The sequence below is a fragment of the Arvicanthis niloticus genome, chromosome 18, assembly GCF_011762505.2.
Source record: "Arvicanthis niloticus isolate mArvNil1 chromosome 18, mArvNil1.pat.X, whole genome shotgun sequence".
Taxonomy (NCBI): domain Eukaryota; kingdom Metazoa; phylum Chordata; class Mammalia; order Rodentia; family Muridae; genus Arvicanthis; species Arvicanthis niloticus.
The window spans coordinates 12,536,950-12,558,789 of NC_047675.1; the positions used below are offsets into that span (position 1 = coordinate 12,536,950).

The 21,840-nt window shown below is 51.0% G+C and overlaps 1 protein-coding gene and 1 long non-coding RNA gene across 7 annotated transcripts; both read left to right on the forward strand.

Moving 5' to 3' along the window:
* The first annotated feature begins 1,984 nt into the window (after window positions 1–1,984).
* Window positions 1,985–5,037, forward strand: LOC143434928 (uncharacterized). 2 transcript variants are annotated; one of them, XR_013104797.1, is made up of 4 exons: window positions 1,985–2,591; window positions 2,874–3,339; window positions 3,825–4,044; window positions 4,611–5,037. It is a non-coding gene; the product is annotated as an uncharacterized LOC143434928 (long non-coding RNA). The 2 variants fall into 2 exon arrangements; XR_013104796.1 differs by lacking the exon at window positions 1,985–2,591 and having other exon boundaries at window positions 2,706–3,339.
* A 3,784-nt stretch (window positions 5,038–8,821) lies between these two features.
* On the forward strand, window positions 8,822–19,331 carry Hook2 (hook microtubule tethering protein 2). Of its 5 annotated transcripts, none has more exons than XR_013104798.1 (22): window positions 8,822–8,997; window positions 9,462–9,547; window positions 9,617–9,689; window positions 11,375–11,425; window positions 11,516–11,648; window positions 11,766–11,833; window positions 12,170–12,232; window positions 12,634–12,714; window positions 12,794–12,954; window positions 13,056–13,196; window positions 13,908–14,109; window positions 14,759–14,869; window positions 14,969–15,056; window positions 15,189–15,258; window positions 15,849–15,986; window positions 16,065–16,252; window positions 16,352–16,386; window positions 17,353–17,435; window positions 17,517–17,617; window positions 18,496–18,606; window positions 18,674–18,745; window positions 18,840–19,331. XR_013104798.1 is itself a non-coding variant. In XM_076915539.1 (22 exons), exons 1-22 carry the CDS (start codon window positions 8,953–8,955, stop codon window positions 18,987–18,989), a joined length of 2,289 nt encoding a protein of 762 aa, XP_076771654.1. In that variant the 5' UTR covers window positions 8,823–8,952; the 3' UTR covers window positions 18,990–19,139. The 5 variants fall into 5 exon arrangements, 4 of the variants coding, with proteins under 4 accessions (XP_076771654.1, XP_034378896.1, XP_034378897.1 ...); XM_076915539.1 differs by having other exon boundaries at window positions 8,823–8,997; window positions 16,352–16,424; window positions 18,840–19,139; XM_034523005.2 differs by having other exon boundaries at window positions 8,824–8,997; window positions 16,065–16,152.
* The last annotated feature ends 2,509 nt before the right edge of the window (window positions 19,332–21,840 follow it).

Below are 21,840 nucleotides of genomic sequence, written 5' to 3' on the forward strand. Positions count from 1 at the left end.
GGCCTGGGCACCACCTCCTCAAGTCGCCCTGCTGGCGCCAGGCCTGCCCAGTGTGGAGGGTGTAAAGATAGTCCCCTCCCCCATACTGCCTGAGCTCCAGGTCAGCACCAGGCTGGCCTTCTTTACCAGGTTCCCCTACATCTCAGGGCCTGGGCCTGGGGCTACCGTTCAGGACAAGGAGGAAGTTCATCCCTCCCACCCACCCACAGGTCTCTCTGGGGCTTTTGGTCTTGGCACCAGGGACTTCTCCTTCTTATAAATAGTTTGGTGACCATTCTCCTCCCTGGATCCATTGACGGGTGCCACGGCTACCACCAGGAAACTGGGCTGGGGTCTGCTGTGAGTCACCCAGTGGGCAGGCTGGGGCGGGAACCCACAAGTCACAGCACCGAGTCTCCAGTCCCTGCCCCTGGGTGTGGACTGGTGGCTGGGCTAGAAGAAGCTAAGAATCAATTCCAGAGGTCTTCTCGAGGAAGTCCCAGACTGCCAGTCACCCTCCTCCCCTGCTTCTGTGGTTTTAGGGGTCCCTCACCCCTCATCTGGGGAGGAAGTTGCTGGGTCTTCTTGGAAACATACTCTATCTTCACACTGATTAAACTGGGCCCACAGGGAGTTTCCCACACAGCTGCCAAAGACTTGGGGGCCTGAGCTCCAAGGTGTCCCCTTTAAGAGAAATGTACGTAAAAAACAACTGAGCCAGCAGAGGAAGCAGGAGAACATCAAGGAAGTAGGGGTGATGTTGGGAGAGGAAGTGCCAGGATCTCTGGGTCCTGCAGAACCCCAGCAAAGGGTGGTTGGGGGGGGGGGGGTTGTGAGTGTGTGTGTGTGTGTGTGTGTGTGTGTGGTCTGCTGGACAGGCTACATAGGGCTCTATTCTAGCCACACATGTGGCTAACATTTCTATGTCTGGTTTCTGAGTGCCTTAAGTGAAATGCCTTTATGTTTCTATGTGATATATGGCTAGGTTTTGTTTGTTTGTTTGTTTGTTTGTTTGTTTGTTTTTCCAAGACAGGGTTTCTCTGTTTAGACCTGGCTGTCCTGGAACTCACTCTGTAGACCAGGCTGGCCTTGAACTCAGAGAACTCTGAACTCTGCCTGCTTCTGCCTCCCAAGTGCTGGGATTAAAGGCGTGCGCCACCACTGCCTGGCTTATGGCTGCTAGTTTTCGAGTGTATGTGTATAGCCTGTAACTGCTTGACCACCCTCTCCCCCCACCCCACCCCACCCCCCGCACATATAGACCAGATATGTCTATACATACAGTCCAAACACAGATGGGGCAGGAGGTAAAACACGCCTTATATCTGATTTTCATGGTGGGTTTCAGCCTGTGAGGGAAAGAGCAGAGAGAGAGAAGCTTGGTTGGTGTGTGTGTGTGAGAGAGATATGGTCTGTGGCTGGCTGTATGTGTATGTGAGAGAGCATGAATGCCCTGTGTGTTCACAGTCTGTGTGACTAGCCACAGCTTCTGTCAGTATCTCCATTCTCATGTCTTCATGAATGCTGGGCTCTGGCCTGTTTCTTCGTCTCTTCATTAGCTACTTGTTTGTCCAGACCACATCTGAGAATGTCTCTCTGCACCCCTTGTGTTTCATCTGTTGGTTAGGTCTATTTAAGAGATGACTGCAGATGGACAAGGTGGTACAGGCCTTTAATCCCAGGCCTCATAAGTCAAAGGCAGGTGGATCTCTGAGTTCTAGGCCAGCTGGGTCTACAAATTGAATTCCATGCTAAGTAGAGCCACACAGTGAGAACCTGCCTCCAAAAGAAACAAAAACAAACAAATAAAAAACCTGGAAAACCCTAAGATGACTGTATGTAAGTCTTCATCTCCAAATAAATGTGCCACAATTATGTTGATAGGTGCCTGGGGCATTCTGACATGGTATGTAGGTGACTGTGACACTTCTGTACATCTGTCTATAGATGTAGGTCTATCTCTGTTTCTTTACAGTAATAATATTGCTTGTGCCGGTGGCCTAGACTCTCAGTGTGCTTTTAGAATTTCTGGGCATGTCAAGCTGTGAATGTGCACTTCTGTCTGCTGATACCCAGCCCGTGTGCAGAGCTGGTTTATCTGGGTCACACCTATCCTGACTGTATGCTTTGTTAGAAGTTCTGGAGCTTGAGTCCACTGCCTGCCTCCTCATGCTTGCCAGACCACTAAGCTACATCTACATCTGCTTGCTTTTTGACCTGTGGATGCCTTCGGACTTCTCTTTCTTCCCTTTAGCCCTGACCTGCATCTCCAGAGCCTTATTTCCGACTTGGCCGGCACTGTAACAGCACTGTTGGGTGTCTAACCCAGATGGATGTCTGCTTTCCCTGTCTGTGTGTCTCTGGCTAGTCTCAGTGGCCTGTGTCACAGTGGTTTGTGACTCTGGACTGGCTCTCTCAGTGTGACCATGTAGTGTGTACATTCCTGCATAGCACCCCCACTTTAACCCCTCCCCCGCAGTCTAGCCACCCTGGGGCATGTTTACTTTGCCCCCAGCCTATGTCTGCCCTGCCCTGGGAGGGACTGACCCTCTTGTCTGTCCAGCTAGCCGTCCACAGGATGTTCCCGAGACGCTGTTTCCGGCCACCCGCAGGTCAGGACCCAGGCGTCCAGGGTGGCGGGGGGTGGGGCTGTTTCGTTGGGGGGGGTCCATGTCAGGGCATGAGAATGAGGGTGGGGGCGGGGAAGGGACTAGCCCAACAGGTTCCGCCTCATTCCTGCCCCGCCTCTCACTTCCTGGGTGCCAGCCCGGGGCAGGGGTGGACAGAATGAACCCCGTGGCCTCAGAGAGCGTGGGTGGGGCACAGAGTAGGTGTTTTCTGCTGGGCACCTGGACATCCAAGTCTGAGACACCCCTCCCTACCTCTGTGTCCAGCTCTGAAATCGGAGAGTCCCATTAGATGAGTGTTATTCATCTAATCAGCACAACAACTCAAAGAGCAAGACATAGTTTTCAGATGGGAAAACAAGCGAGAGAAGAAACAGGATTTGAATCGAACCGAGCTCTGTTCGCAGTTGAGACTTCACAAGACCACCTTCCCCCTCTAAGCTGGGTGTCTGTGGGGTACAGTAGGAGCTCTAGTCCCCACGAGGCCAGGCTTTCAAGGCTTATTCTGAGTCAAAAAAGCCCCTGGATGAAATGAATAAGAAAACGACTTTAACCGTTTCATTGCCACGATAGACTCTGCCAAAACTTCCTGTGGGCTGGTGGGCGGGGCACTGGGTTCCCGGAGCTAGGCCGGGGGAGGATCTCTTAATTCAAGGATGGGGGAAGCGTCCCCAAGGACTTTCGCAATGGCCAACGAAAAGGGACGCCCGCCCGGCCTCCTGACTCCGAAGGTGTAAGTCCTCACTCGAGGTCTCTAGACCATGATTACTAGTCCTGGATGCCCGGAGGTGGGGGTCCCTAGTCCCCTCCTCAGGGGCCTGAGTCATACACAGGGAAAGCCGCGAGGCGTGAGTCACCCAGGCAGAGCAGGGGGAGTGAGGCCGAGTGCGGTCTGGGGACCCCAGGGCTGGCCTGAGTCACGCACACCCTGGCCCTACTGACCCCCAGCCCTGAGGTGCCGAGATCAGGAGTGGGAAGCACATGGTCGGCGGGAGGAAGGGCAGTGAGGGAGGAAGCAAGCGCCTGCTGAGCCAGGAAGCTGTTTCCATGGCAACGGGGGGGGTCTCAGCTCACTGGAGGAAGGTCTTCCCAGCAGGGACTGCCCCGCCCAGCGAGCTGGGGAAGCCCCCGGTCGTTCGGCCCTGGGGCCCGGAGTTTCGGGTCGGGCAGGAAGGGGTTAACGGCAGTCCCCCTCTGAGTTTCACCTGCTCTCCAAAGTCTCGTTCCGCAGCACTGGGCCCCGAGCGCTCCCGCGGCTGCCCCCGCGGGCTCACGTACGCTTACAGCCACCCCACCCCCGGCTTGTACTCGCACGCACGACCGCGTCGGGCTCCACGCACGCAGCGAACTCCTTCGTGTCTCACGTCACGAACGACGCACGCGCCCCCGCAATGCGGGGTGGAGTCCTCCCAGAGGAGAGTCGCAGACAACGACAGTGGTGCGCATGTCGATCCCTCCACTGAGTTGGCTGTCTGGTGTGACTTTGACATCCCTATCCACATACAAGGTCACAAACAATTCTGACCCACAGTGTCACACGGACACAGGATACACCTGCCGCACTATAGCAGAAATTCCTGTTCAGCTAAACTCTGCGAACATGGACAGGGTCACACGGTCACACAGCCACTTAAACCTAGAGCAGAGTTTCACAGCAGCACATCGGCCATATAAAGTGTGCGGTAGATACACGAACAGCCGTATGCACACACAGGCAATTACGTAGCCATACAAACACACAGGCGTTCACATAAAGGCACACCGTCGACGCAAAGTAGAACAACCTCTGTCACCTGGGATTTGGACAAGTACCTCTCACATGGAAATTGTGGCTGAGACACATTGGTAGAGACAGCCATGTCTTCACCGAGTTATCACAGACAACACACATACTTTGCTGGTTAAAGGGGTATGATAAGCCAGGATAAGAGGGCGTTATCACAGAAAAACAATGGTTGAAAATAAGTTGAGTGCCTAATAAAATAATCCATTTTCTCTACTCAGAAACACGGGCTCTACTAAATTGTAGAACGACAAAGCAGCAGGGTGTGATCACAGACATAGATCCTGATGCCAACCCGAGGCACTAATTGTCACACGTTTTTCATGCACGGAATGAATAACAGACTGATCCAAAAGAAGGGCCCTACTGAGGAGCCCGTTGTTGGCACAGACACAGGAAGACAAGATCAGAACTGAACAATTTCACAGACTGGACTATGCAAAGGAGCACAGGAGTGTGGATGAAGGAAGATCCCTGGTGATCCTAAATTTGAAGTTTTGTTTGTTTTTGAGACAGGCTCTAACTATGTAACCCTGGCCTGAAACTTGTTATGTCGACCAGTCTTGCCTTGGTAACAGAGATCCATCTGATGTTTGACCCCTTTGTGCTGGGATTAAAGGTGTAGACCACCGAGGCTGGCTAACTATATTTTTGGTTTGTTGTTTTTGAGGCAGGGTCTCACTATGGAGACCAGGCTTTCACCTCATAGAAAGCCAAGTGCTTCCTTCTGAGTGCTGGGATTCAAACACCTCCATACCCTGTGCTTACTGGGTTTTTTGAGGTAATCATAAGCAGTCCAGACTCACCTCCAACCAACGTTCTGTGAACTCCTCTAGATTCCCTTTGTCTTCTCTTGCTGGGTGCAAAGATTACAGGTCCACAAAAGTCCAGCTTTTTTTTCAACTTTCTTTTTCAGATTCCTTTTTCCATGTGTATCAGTGTTGGCCTACATGCATGCATGTGCACCGCCATGTATGTGCCTAGTGCAAATATGTCATATCTCCTGGTACTGAAGCTATGGATGGTTGTGAGCCACCACGTGGATGCTGGGAACCCAACTGGGTCCTCTGCAAGAGCAACAAGTGATCTCATCTGCTGAGCCACCACTCCAGCCTCTACCAGCTTCTAAACTTGTGTATAATGCACAGATTGATGCCCTGAACTTCCTGACAGCCATCAAATCACACACGTAACTCAGCTATACAAACTCCAGGATCCCAAGACACAAGTGGAGGCTAACCCACCACCTCACACCTACACAGATAGGAGTGCATTTCCCTTGGACGTAGATACTGAGTCTTGTGGGGTTCCAGCAGGATCATAGCTCCAGCACAACTGTAGTAACTGGGTGCAGAGAGATTGTCAGAGTCCTGAAGGTAATGGAATTCACACAGGATTTTGCATACTCATGGGGGGGGGGGGGGTGCTGTCCTCTGGTTGTGGAATCCAGGGTCCTCATCCCAGCTGTGATGATTGGATCAGCATCCAGATGTGCAGGCTGAAGGAGATGGGCTGGGGTCCAGCTGTGGCCTTAGGGAGGGGTTGAGTCACTCACTTCCCAGCAGTACAACCCGGGTTGGATCCAGCTGTTCCTGGAAACAAGTAGGAGGTGGGGTCCCCAAACCAGCTAGAGGTTACTGATCCAAACTTGCAGAGCAGGGACTCTAGGTTCCTACAAATGGAGGCATTTGGATCTCTGCAAGCTTTGAGGTTCCCCACACGTAAAATGGGTTGGCATCCTTCTAAATGCAAGGGCAGTCTCAAAGGAAGGATTTGTGGCTCTTTTTGCAGATTTAAAGGCACTTATATCCAGTGCATTGCTCCTTGGTTGTAAAAAGAGATTGCCTTGTTGCCAACATCAAAGCTTTCTTTTCTTTCCCCTAAAAGGTGGGAGTCCCTGCTGACCCTGCAGAATGTTATAACTCCTTCCCCATTAGAGAGTGGAATATCTTCATTATTTATTTGCTTATGTGTTTATTCATTCGTTTATTTATTTATTTTGAAAGAGGGTCTCTCTAATGTTGTCCTTGCTATCATGGAACTCAACATGTAGACCAAGCTGGCCTCAGATTCACAGCAGTCTGCTTGCCTCTGCCTCTGGAGTGCTGATATTAGAGGCAGGAGCACCACACTCAGCTCCTCATCCTCACTTAAATATTTTGTTTGTTTGTTTTTAAAGATTTATTTATTTCATGTATATATGAGTATACTGTAGCTGCCCCCAGACACACCAGAAGAGGACACTGGATTCCATTACAGAAGGGGACACTGGATTCCATTATAGAGGGTCATGAGCCACCACATGACCACTGGGAATTGAACCCAGGACCTCAGGAATAGCAGTCAGTGCTCCCAACCTCTGAGCCATCTCTCCAGCTCTTGTTTTTTGTTTTGTTTTTTTTCTGAGACAGGGTCTGTGTGTAGCCCTGGATGTCCTAGAATTCTCTCTATAGACCAGGATAGCCTCAAGTTCAGAGATGTCCTGCCTCTGCTTCCCAGCTTCTTTTTTTTTTTTTCTTTTTCTGAGACCGGTTTTCTCTGTGTAGTCCTGGCTGTCCTGGAACTCACTCTGTAGAATAGGCCTCGAACTCAGAAATCCACCTGCCTCTGCCTCCCAAGTGCTGGGATTAAAGGTGGCGCACCACCACTCTCTGGCTTCATTTAAATCTTGACTTCTTAGACACTTGTAATCTCACACCAACACTGGAATAACATAAGTCACTTCCCATACCTGGATTCTCAGATTTTCCTAAACTTCAAAATCCTTGCACCTTCAAGTTTTGTGTCCCAGAATGTCAGCCATTCTGGTAACAATCATGGTTTCTGGCAACAGTGTGTGCAGTGTGTGCAGTGTGTGTGTGTAGTGTGTGCAGTGTATGTGTGTGTGTGTGTGTAGTGTGTGTGTGTAGTGTGTGTGTAGTGTGTGTGTGTGTGTGTGTAGTGTGTGTGTGTGTATTGTGTGTGTGTGTTTATGACAGCATAGCTTTGTTTCCACTTTGGGGCATCAACTCTGATGGATGTGGATGGGGAAGCCATTTGGCAGCCCTCGTGCCCAGTCCAGTCTGGAAGCACATGCCCTTCTATATACCTTTCCACAGGATCTCAGGGACTGCAATCTGGAAAACAAGGCGTGAGGGGTTGTGGAAGTGTGAATCAGCCTCCAAGGCTCTCTGGTGTGTGCAGTTGAGAGTTTGAGTGGGTTGCAACCTAGTGTCTGTAGTAGATTAACAACTCTCTTGTACGATAGAGGGCTGGTGGCTGTCGCTGGACTCACCCAACCAGGACAGGGTCGCCAGACTGGATCCCAGCTCATTGCCTGGATGGAAGCAGAACATTACCCCTCTCCGACCTGAACCCGCCCCAAAGCAGAGCCGGCTCCACTCCTCCCTCTGGGCACATTTAATAGCCTCTAATTACAGCACATTACCCCACCCGCCTGTGGGGGAGGGGCTTCCAGTGGACCCAGGGGTCAAAGGGCGCGGTCTGGGCTTTACCCTTGGCGTCAAAGCCGGTGTACTTAGTAGCCGCTGTTTACTCATTTGCAAAGCGGCTAATTTTCGAAAAAAAAATTAAATAATACAGTCTCTAAAATTAAGAAAACAAAACTTGGGAATTAAAGTAGCCCTTGACGCCTAGGGTCGTGGAGGACATTTAATTGTCTGTAGATATGTAGCTTAATGGAAAGCCTGGAAACAATAAGCACTCCACAAATGATGTTTTTGAGACTTTATTGTCAAAAATTCTAAGCTCTCAGCGCTCAACTAAACCGGCTCAACCGGTGGACGCACCCTTTTCCCAGAAGGATGCGTTCCTGCGTTCTGTGCGCCCCCTGGTGGGCTTCAGGCCACCCGCAGCTTCGGCCTGGTCAAGTGTTTTAAGGCAGGAAGGTGCTCAAAGCACCCGGGGCTGGGAAGGAACGCGTGGCTCAGAGGAAGGAGACCCCAGACTGGGCAAGGGCGTACGTCCTTTACTCAGGTTATCTGCCTGCTTGACCCTATCTGCTCCCAACCATACCGCGTCTCCTGAATGACTCTAGAATCTCTTCTCTGGGAAAGACTCTTTTAAGATCCTCTCTCGCTGCACAACTACAAGATTTATTATTCTCTCCGTCCACATAAAGAAAGGCTCAGATCATAACTCGGCTAAACTGGAGGATTTCTTTCAGCTTTGGGGGGAAAACCATGAATGTGCTTGTGAAACTGGGTGCGGTAGATCCGCCTTAAAAGGATCTTGAGGACCACTCCACCACATAAAAGAGAAGCCTGGAGAAGCGGAGGCCACCACTCTGCCCCAGCAGCAGGACTGAGCCAGACTGACACCTAGCGGCAGAATGTGCACTTGCCTGTGTCCCGCATCCAAGATGGCGAGGCGGGGAGGCAAGTGCTTGCAATTGGAAGAGATCATGTGTCTGGGGCGGAGCCTACGCCTAGGGGGCGGGATGGAGCGGGGCGGCGCTCTAGGCCGAGCAGGAGGTCTGGGCTTCGGGCGCTCGCTGGTGGCGGACCCGGAGGCTGCTGCTGCGTGCCGGGGCTCCTTGGCCCGGATCGAATTCGATCCGGAGCCATGAGTGTGGACAAGGCCGAGCTATGCGGGTCTCTGCTCACCTGGGTAGGTCGGGGGGCGGGGCTGGGTCAGGTGTGCGCCCTCTCCTCTCGCCCTGTCTTGGTCTTCTTTCCTCTGTCTTGGAGCTGGAAGGAGGACTAGGTCGTAGGCTTGCTGGGCCGTTGGACTCTGACCTGACCACCTGCTTCTGTCACGTGGGCAGGCCTGAGAGGAAAGAACAGGTGAGGCCACGCCCCTCTGGGGCACAGGCCTGGTCACATGTTAGTGGGGACCAGGTGACTGGTGGGAACGCCCTGACCTAGAGTTTGTCAAGATAGGTAAAATGAAGCCACGCCCCGTCCCTGCCTAGGTGCGTAGAAGCCACGCCCCCGAAGAAGTGATATGTTGGTGCTACAGGCTAGTGCCCTAACCCTGTGAGGTGTCTGTCTGATGGCTGGGGAAAAAGTCTGCAAAAGAGGTTGTTTCAGGCCCTCAATTTTCTTGTTACCCCTTCTGTCGTCCCCCTTTAGTTGCAGACGTTCCAAGTTTCACCCCCCTGTTCCAGTCCCCAGGACCTGAGCAGTGGACTTGTCATAGCCCATGTGCTGAATCAGATGTGAGTGCAGCCGAGTGGGAGGGTCCTGAAGGGCTCCCCAGCCAGCTCATCCCACCTTTCTGCCCCTAGAGATCCTTCCTGGTTCAACGACGCATGGCTCCAGGGCATCTCAGAGGACCCAAGTCCCAGCTGGAGGTTGAAGGTGACAGGTGGACTCATGTCTAGGGAATAACTAGAGGATGGACTTAAGAGGTGATCTCAAAGGGAAAGCTAGATACATGATGTCCTGCGTGATGGACAGGCAGACCTGCCAGGAAGAGAGCCAGATGTCTGGTGATCAGCAAGCTAATTTTGTTCTTTATATTGAGCACCCACAGTAAAACAAAAAAACTTGCTGTCATTCTTGTGATGTGGGCAAAAAGCACATACACAAACACATGTTAACTTCCAAGACGTGTGATGGCAAATGCTTTAATCCCAGCTATCGTGGTATGCTAAGGCAGGAGGGTGGTAAATTCTCCATCATCCTGTCTCAGAATCTTAAAAAGGAGGCCAGAGATATAGCTTAGCAACAGAGAATTTGCTATCCCTACACAAGGACCTGGATTCAATCCCAAGTAGCAGGGTATGCTGGTGGGGGGTGGTAGGATCAGGACATCAAGGTTAACTTTGATGGCTACACAGCAAGTTAGAACTCATTCCGAGCCACATGAGATGCTGCTTCAGAAAATAAAATTGACTGGAAGAATGGCTTAGTGGTTAAAAAGGAATACTGTTCTTCCCAAGGAACTTACCGCTTCTCCAGAGAGGACCTGAGTTTGATTCCCAGCTCAGGCATCAAGCAGCTCTCAACCACTGTAACTGCTCCAAGGGGGTCTCACTCATAACCTCTGCAGGCTCCCTCATTCATTCATTCATTCATTCATTCTCTCTCTCTCTCTTAGAGAGAGAGAAAGAGAGAGAGACAGAGAGAGAGAAAGGGAGAGAGACATAGTTAAAAGATAAAATAAATCTTTAAAAAAAAAACCCAAGAAAACAAATTCTGATTAAATCTATGCAGGCAGTAAAGGGAGAGCTCTGAGAGCAATGGGGGGGGCCAGGGTAGGTGCTTATTTTTGTTTGTTTGTTTGTTTGTTTTGTTTTGAGACAGTTTTTCTGTGTAGCTCTGGCTGTTTTGGATCTTGCTCTGTAGACCAGGCTGGCCTCAAATTCAGAAATCTACCTGCCTCTGTCTCCCAAGTTCTGGGATTAAAGGCAGGTGCCACCATTCCTAGCAGGGACTCTATTTTAAGTACTGTGGAAGGGCAGGGAATGGTCTTAGCAAAGAAAAACCACAGCCTGGCTAAGTTATTTAGAAGTTACCCTTGGCTGCCTGGGGAGAGATGCAGCCCAGGCACCCAGAGGAGCTGAAAGGTTGGGATTGGAGCTCAGTGGACAACAGCCGGCCTAGATGCCAGCAGTGCAGGGCAGGAAGCAGAATAAAGTAGTAAGGAGCCAGGGGAGTGGCTTAGTGGGAAAGCCCTTGTCTACCATACCTAAGTGCCTGGATTTGATCACCAGAACTTCGGCCCCATCCAACAAAGGTGGGAGATGGGAAACAGTGGGTGCAGTTATCCGAGTGAGAGGTAGCAGCAGTTGGGCCAGGCAGTGAGAAGCCATTGCATTCTGGGACTTGTGAATAAAGATGGTCAGGTAGACACTAAGTACAGACAGACCGTGCAGTTCGGCCCTAGAGGAGGGGATGTTTAGAGCAGGACCAAACAACAAGGTGGGATAAGCAGGGAATGGAAGTTGAGGGACAGGAGAGGAAGTGAGGATAGGTTTGGGGTGGTGGGGACGGAGGTTGCTGTAGACTTCCATGCATAGGTAATGCCTTGGCCTCCCCAGGTCAGGAAGCTGGAGAAGATCTTACAGAGCTTGGTGGAATACTCCAAGGATGTGAGTAACTGCGAAGGAATCTAGGGACTTGGGTTGGGAGACAGGGTTCTGTCTGTGAGTCCTGAGAGCCTCTTCTCCCTGTGTTCTCAGGTTCTGGGGCACCCTGTGTCGGATCAGCATCTTCCAGATGTGAGCCTCATTGGCGAGTTCTCAAATCCCGCAGAACTTGGCAAACTGCTTCAGTTGGTACTGGGCTGTGCTATCAGTTGTGAGAAAAAACAGGGTATGAGGAGGGTTTGAGGGGAGGAAGCGGGGAGCACCCAGAGGGTGCCCCGAGAAAATGCTTCTCCTCTTGAAGCCATCTCTGGTCTGAGCCTCTCGCCCTCACCTTCATCCCCAGAGTATATCCAAAGAATTATGACACTAGAGGAGTCTGTTCAACATGTAGTGATGGAAGCCATCCAGGAGGTGGGTGAAGGCATCCCCTGTGGCAATCTACAAGGGTCAGGGGAGGAGACATTTCTAGGGTAGAAGCATCTGGGCACAGACCTGGCTTTACATGGTAAGGTTAGGCCTCTCTCTGCCTGGAAGTCAGCAGGCCAGATCTTATATGTGTCAGCTCTAAGTCAGAACCCTCCAGCCTCAAATGTTGTGGCTTTTTTCTGTGCTGGAAGGAGTCTCTGGGCAGGAGGTATCTGGCAAAAGCTAGCCTTGGGGAGGGGGAAGAGGATCCTAGGCTGAATTGTAGAAACCTTGAAGGTTGTATCAGAGAGCCTAGCTTTACCACAATGCCCCCTTCCACAGCTCATGACCAAAGACACTCCTGATTCCCTGTCACCAGAGAATTACGGGAACTTTGATACACAGGTAATGATGGCGAAACATGCTGAAGATTGCAACCCCACACTGGTTCTCTGGGCTGCTTAGATGGAAAGGCTTGTCCTTATGTAGTCCAGGCAGCAAGGATGAACTTTTGATCCTCCTGGGACAGCCTGGCTTGTAGCTGAGATTACAGTTGAGCACCTGATAAGGGGGCTTGTTATCCTTGAACTTTTAATCAACCATCCCAGTTTCTTGGAGTCTTAGCCTCTTCCCTTCCCAGATCTCAACAGTTAGAAAATTGCTCTTCTCCCATTCTCTTAAGATCCCAACCCAGTCTTAGACCCTGGGGTTCCTTAACCCCTCCCCAGACATCACAGGTTTCCTACTCCCTCCCTTCTGACTGGATCCCCAAGTCCTTCATCTTCCACCTCCCTTGTCCATCTCAGTCCCGCAGGTACTATTTCCTGAGTGAGGAGGTGGAGGAGGGGAATGATCTTCAGCAACACTACCTGGATCTGGAGCGGCAGGTGGGTGGGGCCGCTTACACACACCTATCTACGTAAGACCTGGTTCCTGCTTCAGTTCACCTGTCTTCCCTGCCCACAGCTTGTCCTCCTTTCAGAGGAGAAGCAGAGTCTGGCACAAGAGAATGCTGCCCTACGGGAGAGGGTGGGCCGGTCGGAAGTGGAGAGTGCTCCAGGCCTCACTGCTAAGAAGCTGTTGCTTCTGCAGTCACAGCTAGAACAGCTCCAAGAGGAGAATTTCAGGTGTGGTCAGTCGGGAGGTGGGGGTGGGGATGGGGCGGGGCCAGGGCATTGGGGCCAAAGGGCATCTTCCTTATTTATGTATCTTTCCCCTGACACTCCAGGCTGGAGAGCAGCCGGGAAGATGATCGGTTACGTTCCCTGGAACTGGAGCGTGAGGTCGCTGAGCTGCAGCAACGGAACCAGGCTCTGACCAGCCTATCCCAGGAGGCACAAGCACTGAAGGATGAGATGGATGAGCTGCGGTAGGTAGCAGATCCTGAGTGCCCACCGCATATCCGAAGCATTGGCACAGAATGCCCCTAGTGTTATGGCACATTCAATTCCCAGATGCTAAGTGGACCTATACACCATTCTTCACAGGCTCCAACATGGCACCCTGAGCCACATTGTGCCTCTTAGGCCCACCACACTGTCTTGAGCTGAGAGACCCCCTGGATCCGTGTAGCCCCCTTGGTTTTACATTGTTATTAGTCAATACCTTACAGCACCCTTGACAGATACAACCCTCCCTCACACTCTCTAGACCCCAGTGCACCATTTGGATCCCATCATGCCCCTGGATTCTAGGATGTCCTCTAAGACTGAATTGCCTCAGCCCCCTGTGAACCTGCTTTGCCTTCTGCATCCCCAAAGACCTCTCCTGTAACCCTAAACACTCTTAGAATGTTAATGCACCTGATATCCCATCTGATTCTGAAGACTCCTCACGGCTCCCCCATGACCTCAAAGTGTCCTTATCACTCACTCTGCTATCTCACAGTTCTTCCCTGTCTGCAGTTCCACACTCCTGAGAACCTTTCCATTATAACCTGTTTCCCTACTGACCCCTACCGGCACTACAGACCTGGCTGATGCTATCACCTTGAACTGATCCCTCCAGCTGAAAACCCTTCCCTGCCCAGCCCAACTTCCCTGCCAGCCTCTGAATTTTCCACTCCCCATCCCTTTCTCAGGCAGTCCTCCGAACGTGCAAGGCAGCTGGAGGCCACTCTGAACAGCTGCCGTCGTCGCCTGGGTGAGCTCCATGAGCTCCGGCGGCAGGTGCGGCAGCTGGAGGAGCGAAACGCAGGCCACGCGGAGCGCACGCGGCAGCTGGAAGATGAGCTGCGCCGTGCAGGATCCCTGCGTGCCCAGCTCGAGGCCCAGCGCAGGCAGGTAAGGCAGGTAGCTCCACCCCCTAACGGCCCGCCCCATCTCTATAGTCCACTCCCAGCAAGGCTTTCTGTAACCTTCCTTCCTGTGTAACTAGACCAAGCTCTCTAGATTCGCCCCTCCCCTGCCTGGGTTTGTAAGTTCCACCTCTTCTCTTAAGCACCCCTCCTCACAACTTCTTGGTGCAGCCAAGGCCCTTTGGTTCCACTCCCTCTGCTCGGGAGCTGTTCGGTTGCTTCCTCTCCTTCCATCTCTGCTGTCCCCATGTCTTCCCCTTTTATCCTTTTTCTTTCTTTAAATCATTTTATGTGTATGGGTGTTTTGTCTGCATGCATGTCTGTGCACCACGTGTGTGTCTGGTACCCATGGAGGCCAGAAGAGGGCATCAGATCCCCTGGGACTGGAGTCACAGATAGTTGTGAGCTGCCACACGGGTGCTGAGAATGTTGGAAGAGAGGAGCCAGCCGGGGCCCTTATTTGTTGAACCATCTCTCTCTAGCCCCCAACTTCTTAAGTTATATTTTGTGTGTGAGCTTGGGTATTTGTGTGTGAGTGTGCAAGTGGGGTTCAGAAGACAACTTGTAGAAGTTGGTTTTCTCTTGCTACCACGTGGGTTCCAGGGAATCCAGCTCAGGCTTGAATTCTCTTGCAGGTGCAAGAGTTGCAGGGCCAGTGGCAGGAAGAGGCCATGAAGGCTGAGAAATGGCTGTTTGAATGCCGAAACCTAGAGGAAAAATGTGACCTGGTGACAAAGGAGAAGGAGGTAAGGCTGAAGCCCTGCAGCCCAGGCTCTAGCCTGTGTGTCCTGGGATAGCCCATTTCCCAGGAGGTCCATCTGACACCTTGCATCCTGCCCCTGTAGCGGCTGTTGACCGAGAGGGACTCCCTGAGGGAGGCCAATGAGGAGCTCCGCTGTGCCCAGCTGCAGCCCAGGGGATTGGCTCAGGCTGGTGAGTTGCAGATCGGGCTTGGGGGTGCTCTGGGGTTGTACCTGAGCCCTCGGAGATGATTCTTGAAAGGAGAACCTTGAAAGGGATGGAGACTGGATGCATAGAAACCTGAAGATTTCTTGTTTACTTCAGACCTCTCCCTGGATCCTACCCCTTCCGGCCTGGAAAACTTAGCGGCAGAGATCCTGCCTGCAGAGCTCAGGTATGTCGGGATTTTAAGGCTCTGGACCCGTGCAGGCCAGGCAAGGCTTTTTCTCGCCGCACTCTACAGCAGAAGCCTACTAGTGGTCTCGGATACCTGTTTTAGGTTTCCGTGTTTCTTCTTCTGCACTGACCTGGCTAAGGGCTTTACTCTTCCAGGGGCTTTGCCTCTCCAGGATCCATGTTCAAAATACAAATTAATGTGTACTGAATATGGCTTTGCTCCAGGTGCAAAATTCTTACATTTTATCCCTGCTTACTTTGATCTGAGAACCAGGGGCCATCCCTGGCATCAGTGGTGTCCCTACTATGTCCAGTTTCTTTTGTTCAGCTCTGGTAACAACTCCCCCCTCCCAGTTTCCACAGCTGGATGCAAGGGTTTTAATCCCCTATCCCCCAGCCCCACCACCTCTTTAATTTCCCTCACCACACCCAGGTCAGCTCCCAGAGCCTAAGCCACCAGAGTCCATGCTAGGTCCTCAGTATTCCCACTCCAAGGCGGGCTGGGTTCTTTACAAGGCAGCATTCGGCCCAGAGTTTCACCTAATGGTCTGCCCAGGACACAACCCTACTTAGTTCTCCGTTTCTCAGAGAGACTCTCGTGCGCCTTCAACTGGAGAACAAGAGACTGTGCCAGCAGGAGGCGGCGGACCGGGAGCGACAGGAGGAACTACAGCGCCACCTGGAGGAGGCCAATCGAGCACGCCATGGGCTGGAAGCTCAGCAAAGGTAAGAGCCCTGTCAGCTTGTTTGGAAGGGAGATCTACCTGCGACCAAGTGCAAGTACTGAACACTCTTCCCTGCCAGGCTGAACCAGCAGCAGCTGTCTGAGCTGAGGGCCCAGGTGGAAGAGCTACAGAAGGCCTTGCAGGAGCAGGGGGCCAAGACAGAGGACGTGAGTGCCTACCTCCTCCCTGCTTGGCCCTCCCTTGTGCTCCCCAGTAATCCTCCTTTCTCCCCACCCCCTTGCTGCCCGATGTCCGATGAAGGCCACTGTGAGTACCACGGGTCCAGGGAGGCACACCATTGTTACCTGCCCAGCTTTTCAGACCTCGTCCCCCGCCCCCTCACTCCCCGCTGCTTCTTTCCCCCAGCCCACGCTGCTGAAGAGGAAGCTGGAAGATCACCTGTAAGTGCGGAGCATCTTCACTCCTGGGTGGGACAAAGGTGTGGAGAATTGTGGGTGAAGAGACCCAGTCAGCTCAGGTCAAGTACAGTCTTTATTTTGAGACCGGATGTTGCGTAACTGAAGCTGGTCTTGAATTCCTGACCACCCTCTGACCTCTCTGTCTCCCAAGTGCTAAGATTGTAGGTGTATATTAACATGTCTTGCCGGGCAGTGGTGGCGCACGCCTTTAATCCCAGCACTTGGAAGGCAGAGGCAGGCGGATTTCTGAGTTCAAGGCCAGCCTGGTCTACAGAGTGAGTTCCAGGATAGCCAGGGCTACACAGAGAAACCCTGTTTTGAAAAACCAAAAAAAAAAAAAAAAGTAGAAGAGGATGGGCAGGGATGAAGGGATGGTGAGGACCAGACCAACATGGGGACCACAGGATGGGGAGATGATTAGGCAGAGCCCGGAGGCTGTAATGAGGCATCTGACTGCTGGGATAGAAGAGAAAAAGCCAGTGGGCCAGGAGTGTGTCTCTGCTATAGAGAATCAGCCTAGAGTTCAGTCAGATGCTGGGGGGGTTCAGTCAGATGCTGGGTTGTCCAGTCAGATGCTAGGAGGTCCAGTCAGATGCTGGGGGGTTCAGTCAGATGCTGGGGGGTTCAGTCAGATGCTGAGGGGTTCAGTCAGATGCTGGGGGATTCAGTCAGATGCTGAGGGGTTTCTTATGGTCAGATGCTGGGGGATTCAGTCAGATGCTGAGGGGTTTCTTATGGTCAGATGCTGGGGGATTCAGTCAGATGCTGAGGGGTTTCTTATGGCAGAGTACTTGTCTAGCATGGACAAGGTCCTGATTATATCTCCAACACCACAGATAGGTGGATGGATGGAGAGAGATGGACAGATGGCTAGGTGGATGGGTGGATGGATTGGTGGACAGACAGATGGATGGGTAGAAGGTCACCCCACTGCTTCCATGCCCACAGACAGAAGTTGCATGAGGCTGATCTGGAGCTGCAGAGAAAACGAGAGTACATTGAGGAGTTGGAGCCTCCCACCGACAGCAACAGTAAGTAGGGCCCAGCAGCCAGGGTTAGAGGGGCCCTGGGTGCAGCATGGAACTTGGGGGCCCTTGTTTGTTCTTCAACAGCTCGGCGGATTGAGGAGCTGCAGGACAGTCTGCAGAAGAAGGATGCAGACCTTCGGGCCATGGAAGAACGCTACCGCCGCTACGTGGACAAGGCACGCACGGTGAGGATGCTAGGCGTCTGGGTGTGGTGTCCTGTCTTAGATCTTGCTCCGAGTGCTTCCCATCAGCTAACATCTCTGCATTCACACCTGTCACACTGTACCGTGTCATCTCATAGGTGTCTGCATGGTGCTGCTGCTGAGGGCTGTCACACCCATTGTACTCAGTGTGTCTAAGGTCCGCTAAGGAGCCTGGGGGGGGGGGGGCAGAGCACAGTTGTAGAGTTTCAGCCTCAAATCTACCAATGAGGTGCTGAAGACATTGCTTAGTGTCAGAGTGCTTGCCTAAAATCTACCAGCCAGGGTAGGTGTATAGGTGTGTGCCTGGTGTCTGGCTCACAAACTGTACTTGCTTAGCAGGCAGGAGGTCCTGGGTTCAGTTCCTAGCATTCCAAAAAACAGGTAAATGTGTAACAAAAGCCAAAGCAAGGGGCCTGAGTATCAGCTCGGTGTTCCCAGCTAGTCTGCAGGCTTAGGCAGGCTGGAGAGAGAAGAGCCAGGCATGGTGGTATAATCTTTTAGTCCTAGCACTAGGGAGGTAGAAGTAGCTAAAACTCTGAGTTTGAGGTCAGCTAGGCTGCATATGGAGACTGTACGGGGGGGGGGGGGGAGAGAGAGAGAGAGAGAGAGAGAGAGAGAGAGAGAGAGAGAGATTGATTGATCCAGGTGTGGTGGCACCTTGTGACCCAGAGGCACAAGTTTGAGGCCTGATCTGAATGAGACCCTGTCTCAAACAACAAAACAAAATGATGCTACTAATCTAGCTGTGTTGCCTAGCACTTGTGAGGCCTTAGGTACAACCCATCCCCAGGACTGCAAAATGTCACTATCATTATAATCAAGGTCGTTCTCCTGTGACTTTTTTTCCCCCTAATCCCTAGGTCATTCAGACCCTGGAACCCAAGCAGAGACCACCCACTGGGGTGTCCCCAGAATTCCATACCCTGAGGTCACAGCTCTGGGAGAAGAACAGGCGGATACGGCAGATGGAGGTGGGTATCCTCATCCCTTTGTGTGGCCCTCAGCGCCCCCCAGCCCCTGACTCTCATCTCCTGGCAGATGGACTATGAGAAGAGTCGGAGTCGGCAGGAACAGGAAGAGAAGCTGCTCATCAGTGCCTGGTACAGCATGGTGAGTGGGTCCCTCCATGACACCATGGAGGTTGGATCAGGGTCATGTGGCTCAGGTAGGCTCACTTACCCTGCCAATGATACCATTTCTCTAGGGCATGGCCTTGGAGCATCGGGCTGGGGAAGAGCGAGCTCCTGTCCATGCCCAGTCCTTCCTGGCACAGCAAAGACTGGCCACCAATGCTCGCCGAGGACCCCTTGCACGCCAGGCATCTCTGAGCCTGCGCCCCACTGACAAGCACTGACAGACCTCAGCTTCCTGCCGCCTGCCGAAGTCTTCTAGTTTACATTTACCCAGCCTGGGCCTTTGACCTTAATGGAGACTGACTTCTGCCCTTTGTTTCCTTAGATGGGAGAGAAGGGGCCAGGCAGGTAGCAGGTGTAGGACTACTCCTTTTAGCAATGTGATTCTTCTTGATTCTTCTCCTGGGTGTCATGGACTACCTGGGAAGAGCCTGATTTTATATTTGAAAAGAATAAAGACTTTCAATCTGTTGTGAATGTACTCTAGACACAGTGTTGAGAAGTAAAAACTGCAATAGGGACACAGACCATTGCTTTTAAAATAAATTTTTTTACATATATGAGTATTTTTGCCCATCTGTATGTTGTGTACCATAAATGTGCTTGGTGCCTGCAGAGGCCAAAAGAGAGCATCAGATCCCCTGGGACTAGAGTTACAGGTTGTGAGCTACCATGTGGTTGCTGGGAATTGAACCTAGGTTCCCAGAAAGAAAAGCCAGTGCTCTTAACCACTGAGTCATCTCTCCAGGCCTTAACTTGCATTCTTGTGGGGTTTTGTTTGCTGTTTTGTCTTTTTTTTTTTGCGACAAGATTTCTCTGTGTGGCCTTGGCTGGCCTAAAACATGTTCTGTACACTAGGCTGGCCTCAAATTCAGAGATCCACTTGCCTCTGCCTCTCAAACACTGGAATTAAAGGGAAAGGTGCCCTACCACACCTGGCTTTGTATTGGATTCTCATTAAGGTATGAGTGACATAAAGTGACAGATGGGAGCAGCATGTAGGGGGTTGTTGTTGTTTGTTTTAAGAAGCTGGGAAGACTGCTTTGTCTGTAAACAAGCATGAGGAGCTGATTTTTTTTTTTTTTTTTTTTTTGGTTTTTCGAGACAGGGTTTCTCTGTGTAGTCTTGGCTGTCCTGGAACTCACTTTGTAGACCAGGCTGGCCTCGAACTGAGAAATCCGCCTGCCTCTGCCTCCCAAGTGCTGGGATTAAAGGCGTGTGCCACCACTGCCCGGCTGAGGAGCTGAATTTGATCACCACCAACCACACACACAAAATCTGACAATGGCTTCAAGTGCTTGTATTCCTACTTTGAGGGGTTGGTGACCCAGTGACCTGTGTGAGCTCACTGGCCAGTCAGCTTAGTCAAAAGCAATGATTTTCTAGCCAGGCATGGTCATAAATGCCTTTAATCTCAGCACTTACGAGGCAGAGGCAGCTGGCTGTCCGAGTTCAGAGCTAGCTTAGACTATGTAGCAAGTTCGAGGACAGCTGGAAGCATATCATAGATTCTGCCTATAAATAAATTAATACATACATACATACATATTAACCTTTGTTTTTTTGAGATAGGGTTTCTCTGTGAAGCCCTGGCTATCCTGGAACTCTCTATGTAGACCAGTCTAGCCTTGAACTCAGAGTCGTTGTAGAAAAATTTAATCCCAATCTGGGGTTACTACCCTGTCTTTAACCATTTAGTTCATTTAAATGGTTAGTTTAAACCATTTAGTTTAACCATGTAGTGTGGATAAAAGACACACACAACCTTTATAATAAGCCTTATTCAGCATTACAGCTGGAGCAGATGTCTACCCTCTGTGCTATTAAAATCTATCTCCGACCCATAATCCCCAGTTATTACTTAAAATATCTATAGTGTGTGTATTTTATATGGGTTTATTAGGATTGTAAAGTCCACCAATACAGAGGTTTGCCTAACTCTGTTTCTTGAGTGCTGGGATTAAAGATATGTGCCACCACCACTGTCTGGCTTATAACTATTAATCTTAAAAAAAAAAATGTCCAGGAAGCAGATATCAGTCTAACACCTAGGGAAAAACAGTCCAGACAGGGCTTATCATGTGCCAAGGCCCTGAGAAAGGTTAGGAAAGGGGTCCCTGCAAAACTAAAGTCAACTGAAAGTCAATAGTGCACGAGAGCAGTTCAGTTAAGGCCTGGAAAGCCAGATGTAGTGGTTCATGCCTGTAGTCCTAGCCCCTGAGCAGGCTGGGGCAGTGGGATTGCTGGGAGTTTGAGGTCATCTAGGTGTGTGTATGTGCATATATATACATATATGTATATATATGTATACATATGCATATGCGAGATATATATATATCTCAGAGTTTAGAAAATAAGCTGGGCAGTGGTGGCACATGCCTTTAATCCCAGCACTTGGGAGGCAGAGGCAGGCAGATTTCTGAGTTCGAGGCCAGCCTGGTCTACAGAGTGAGTTCCAGGACAACCAGGGCTACACAGAGAAACCCTGTCTCGAAAAACCAAAAAATAAATATAATAATAATAATAATAATAATAATAATAATAATAATAATAATAATAAAGTTAAGAGCACTTGGTACCCAGGTTTAAATCCCAGCACCTACATGGTACCAACAGCCATCTGTAACTCTAGCTCCAGTGACTCTGATGGCCTCCTGTGGCCTCCAAGGGTGCCAGGCACACATGTGGTGCATACATACACATGCAGGCAAACACTCATGCACAAAATTTAAAAATCTTTTTGGTTTGTTTTTAGTTCTAGAGGCAAGGTTTCTCTGTGTAGCTTTGGCTGTCTTAGAACTCGATATGTAGACCAGGCTGGCCTCCTCAGAGATCCACCTGCCTCCGGAGTGCTGGGATTAAAAGCATGCACTATCACTGTCCCAATAAAATAAGTAAATCTTTAAAAAAATAAAACAGGGAAACTGGATATAGTGGTGTATGCCTTTAATTCTAGCACTCAGGAGGCAGAGGGAGGTAGATCTTTGTGAATTTGAGGCCAGCCTGGTCTACATAGTAAGTTCCAGGACAACCAGAGCTATATAGTGAAAACATTCTTTTTTCTTTTTTTTT

What these genes read in the sequence shown, in the direction of transcription:
- Hook2 (XM_076915539.1), top strand. Translation starts at nt 8,953, where the DNA reads ATGAGTGTGGACAAGGCCGAGCTATGCGGGTCTCTGCTCACCTGG. An exon ending in GCGGGTCTCTGCTCACCTGG is followed by an intron (nt 8,998 to 9,461) that starts GTAGGTCGGGGG and finishes GTCCCCCTTTAG; the next exon opens with TTGCAGACGTTCCAAGTTTC. An exon ending in CTCCAAGAGGAGAATTTCAG is followed by an intron (nt 12,955 to 13,055) that starts GTGTGGTCAGTC and finishes CTGACACTCCAG; the next exon opens with GCTGGAGAGCAGCCGGGAAG.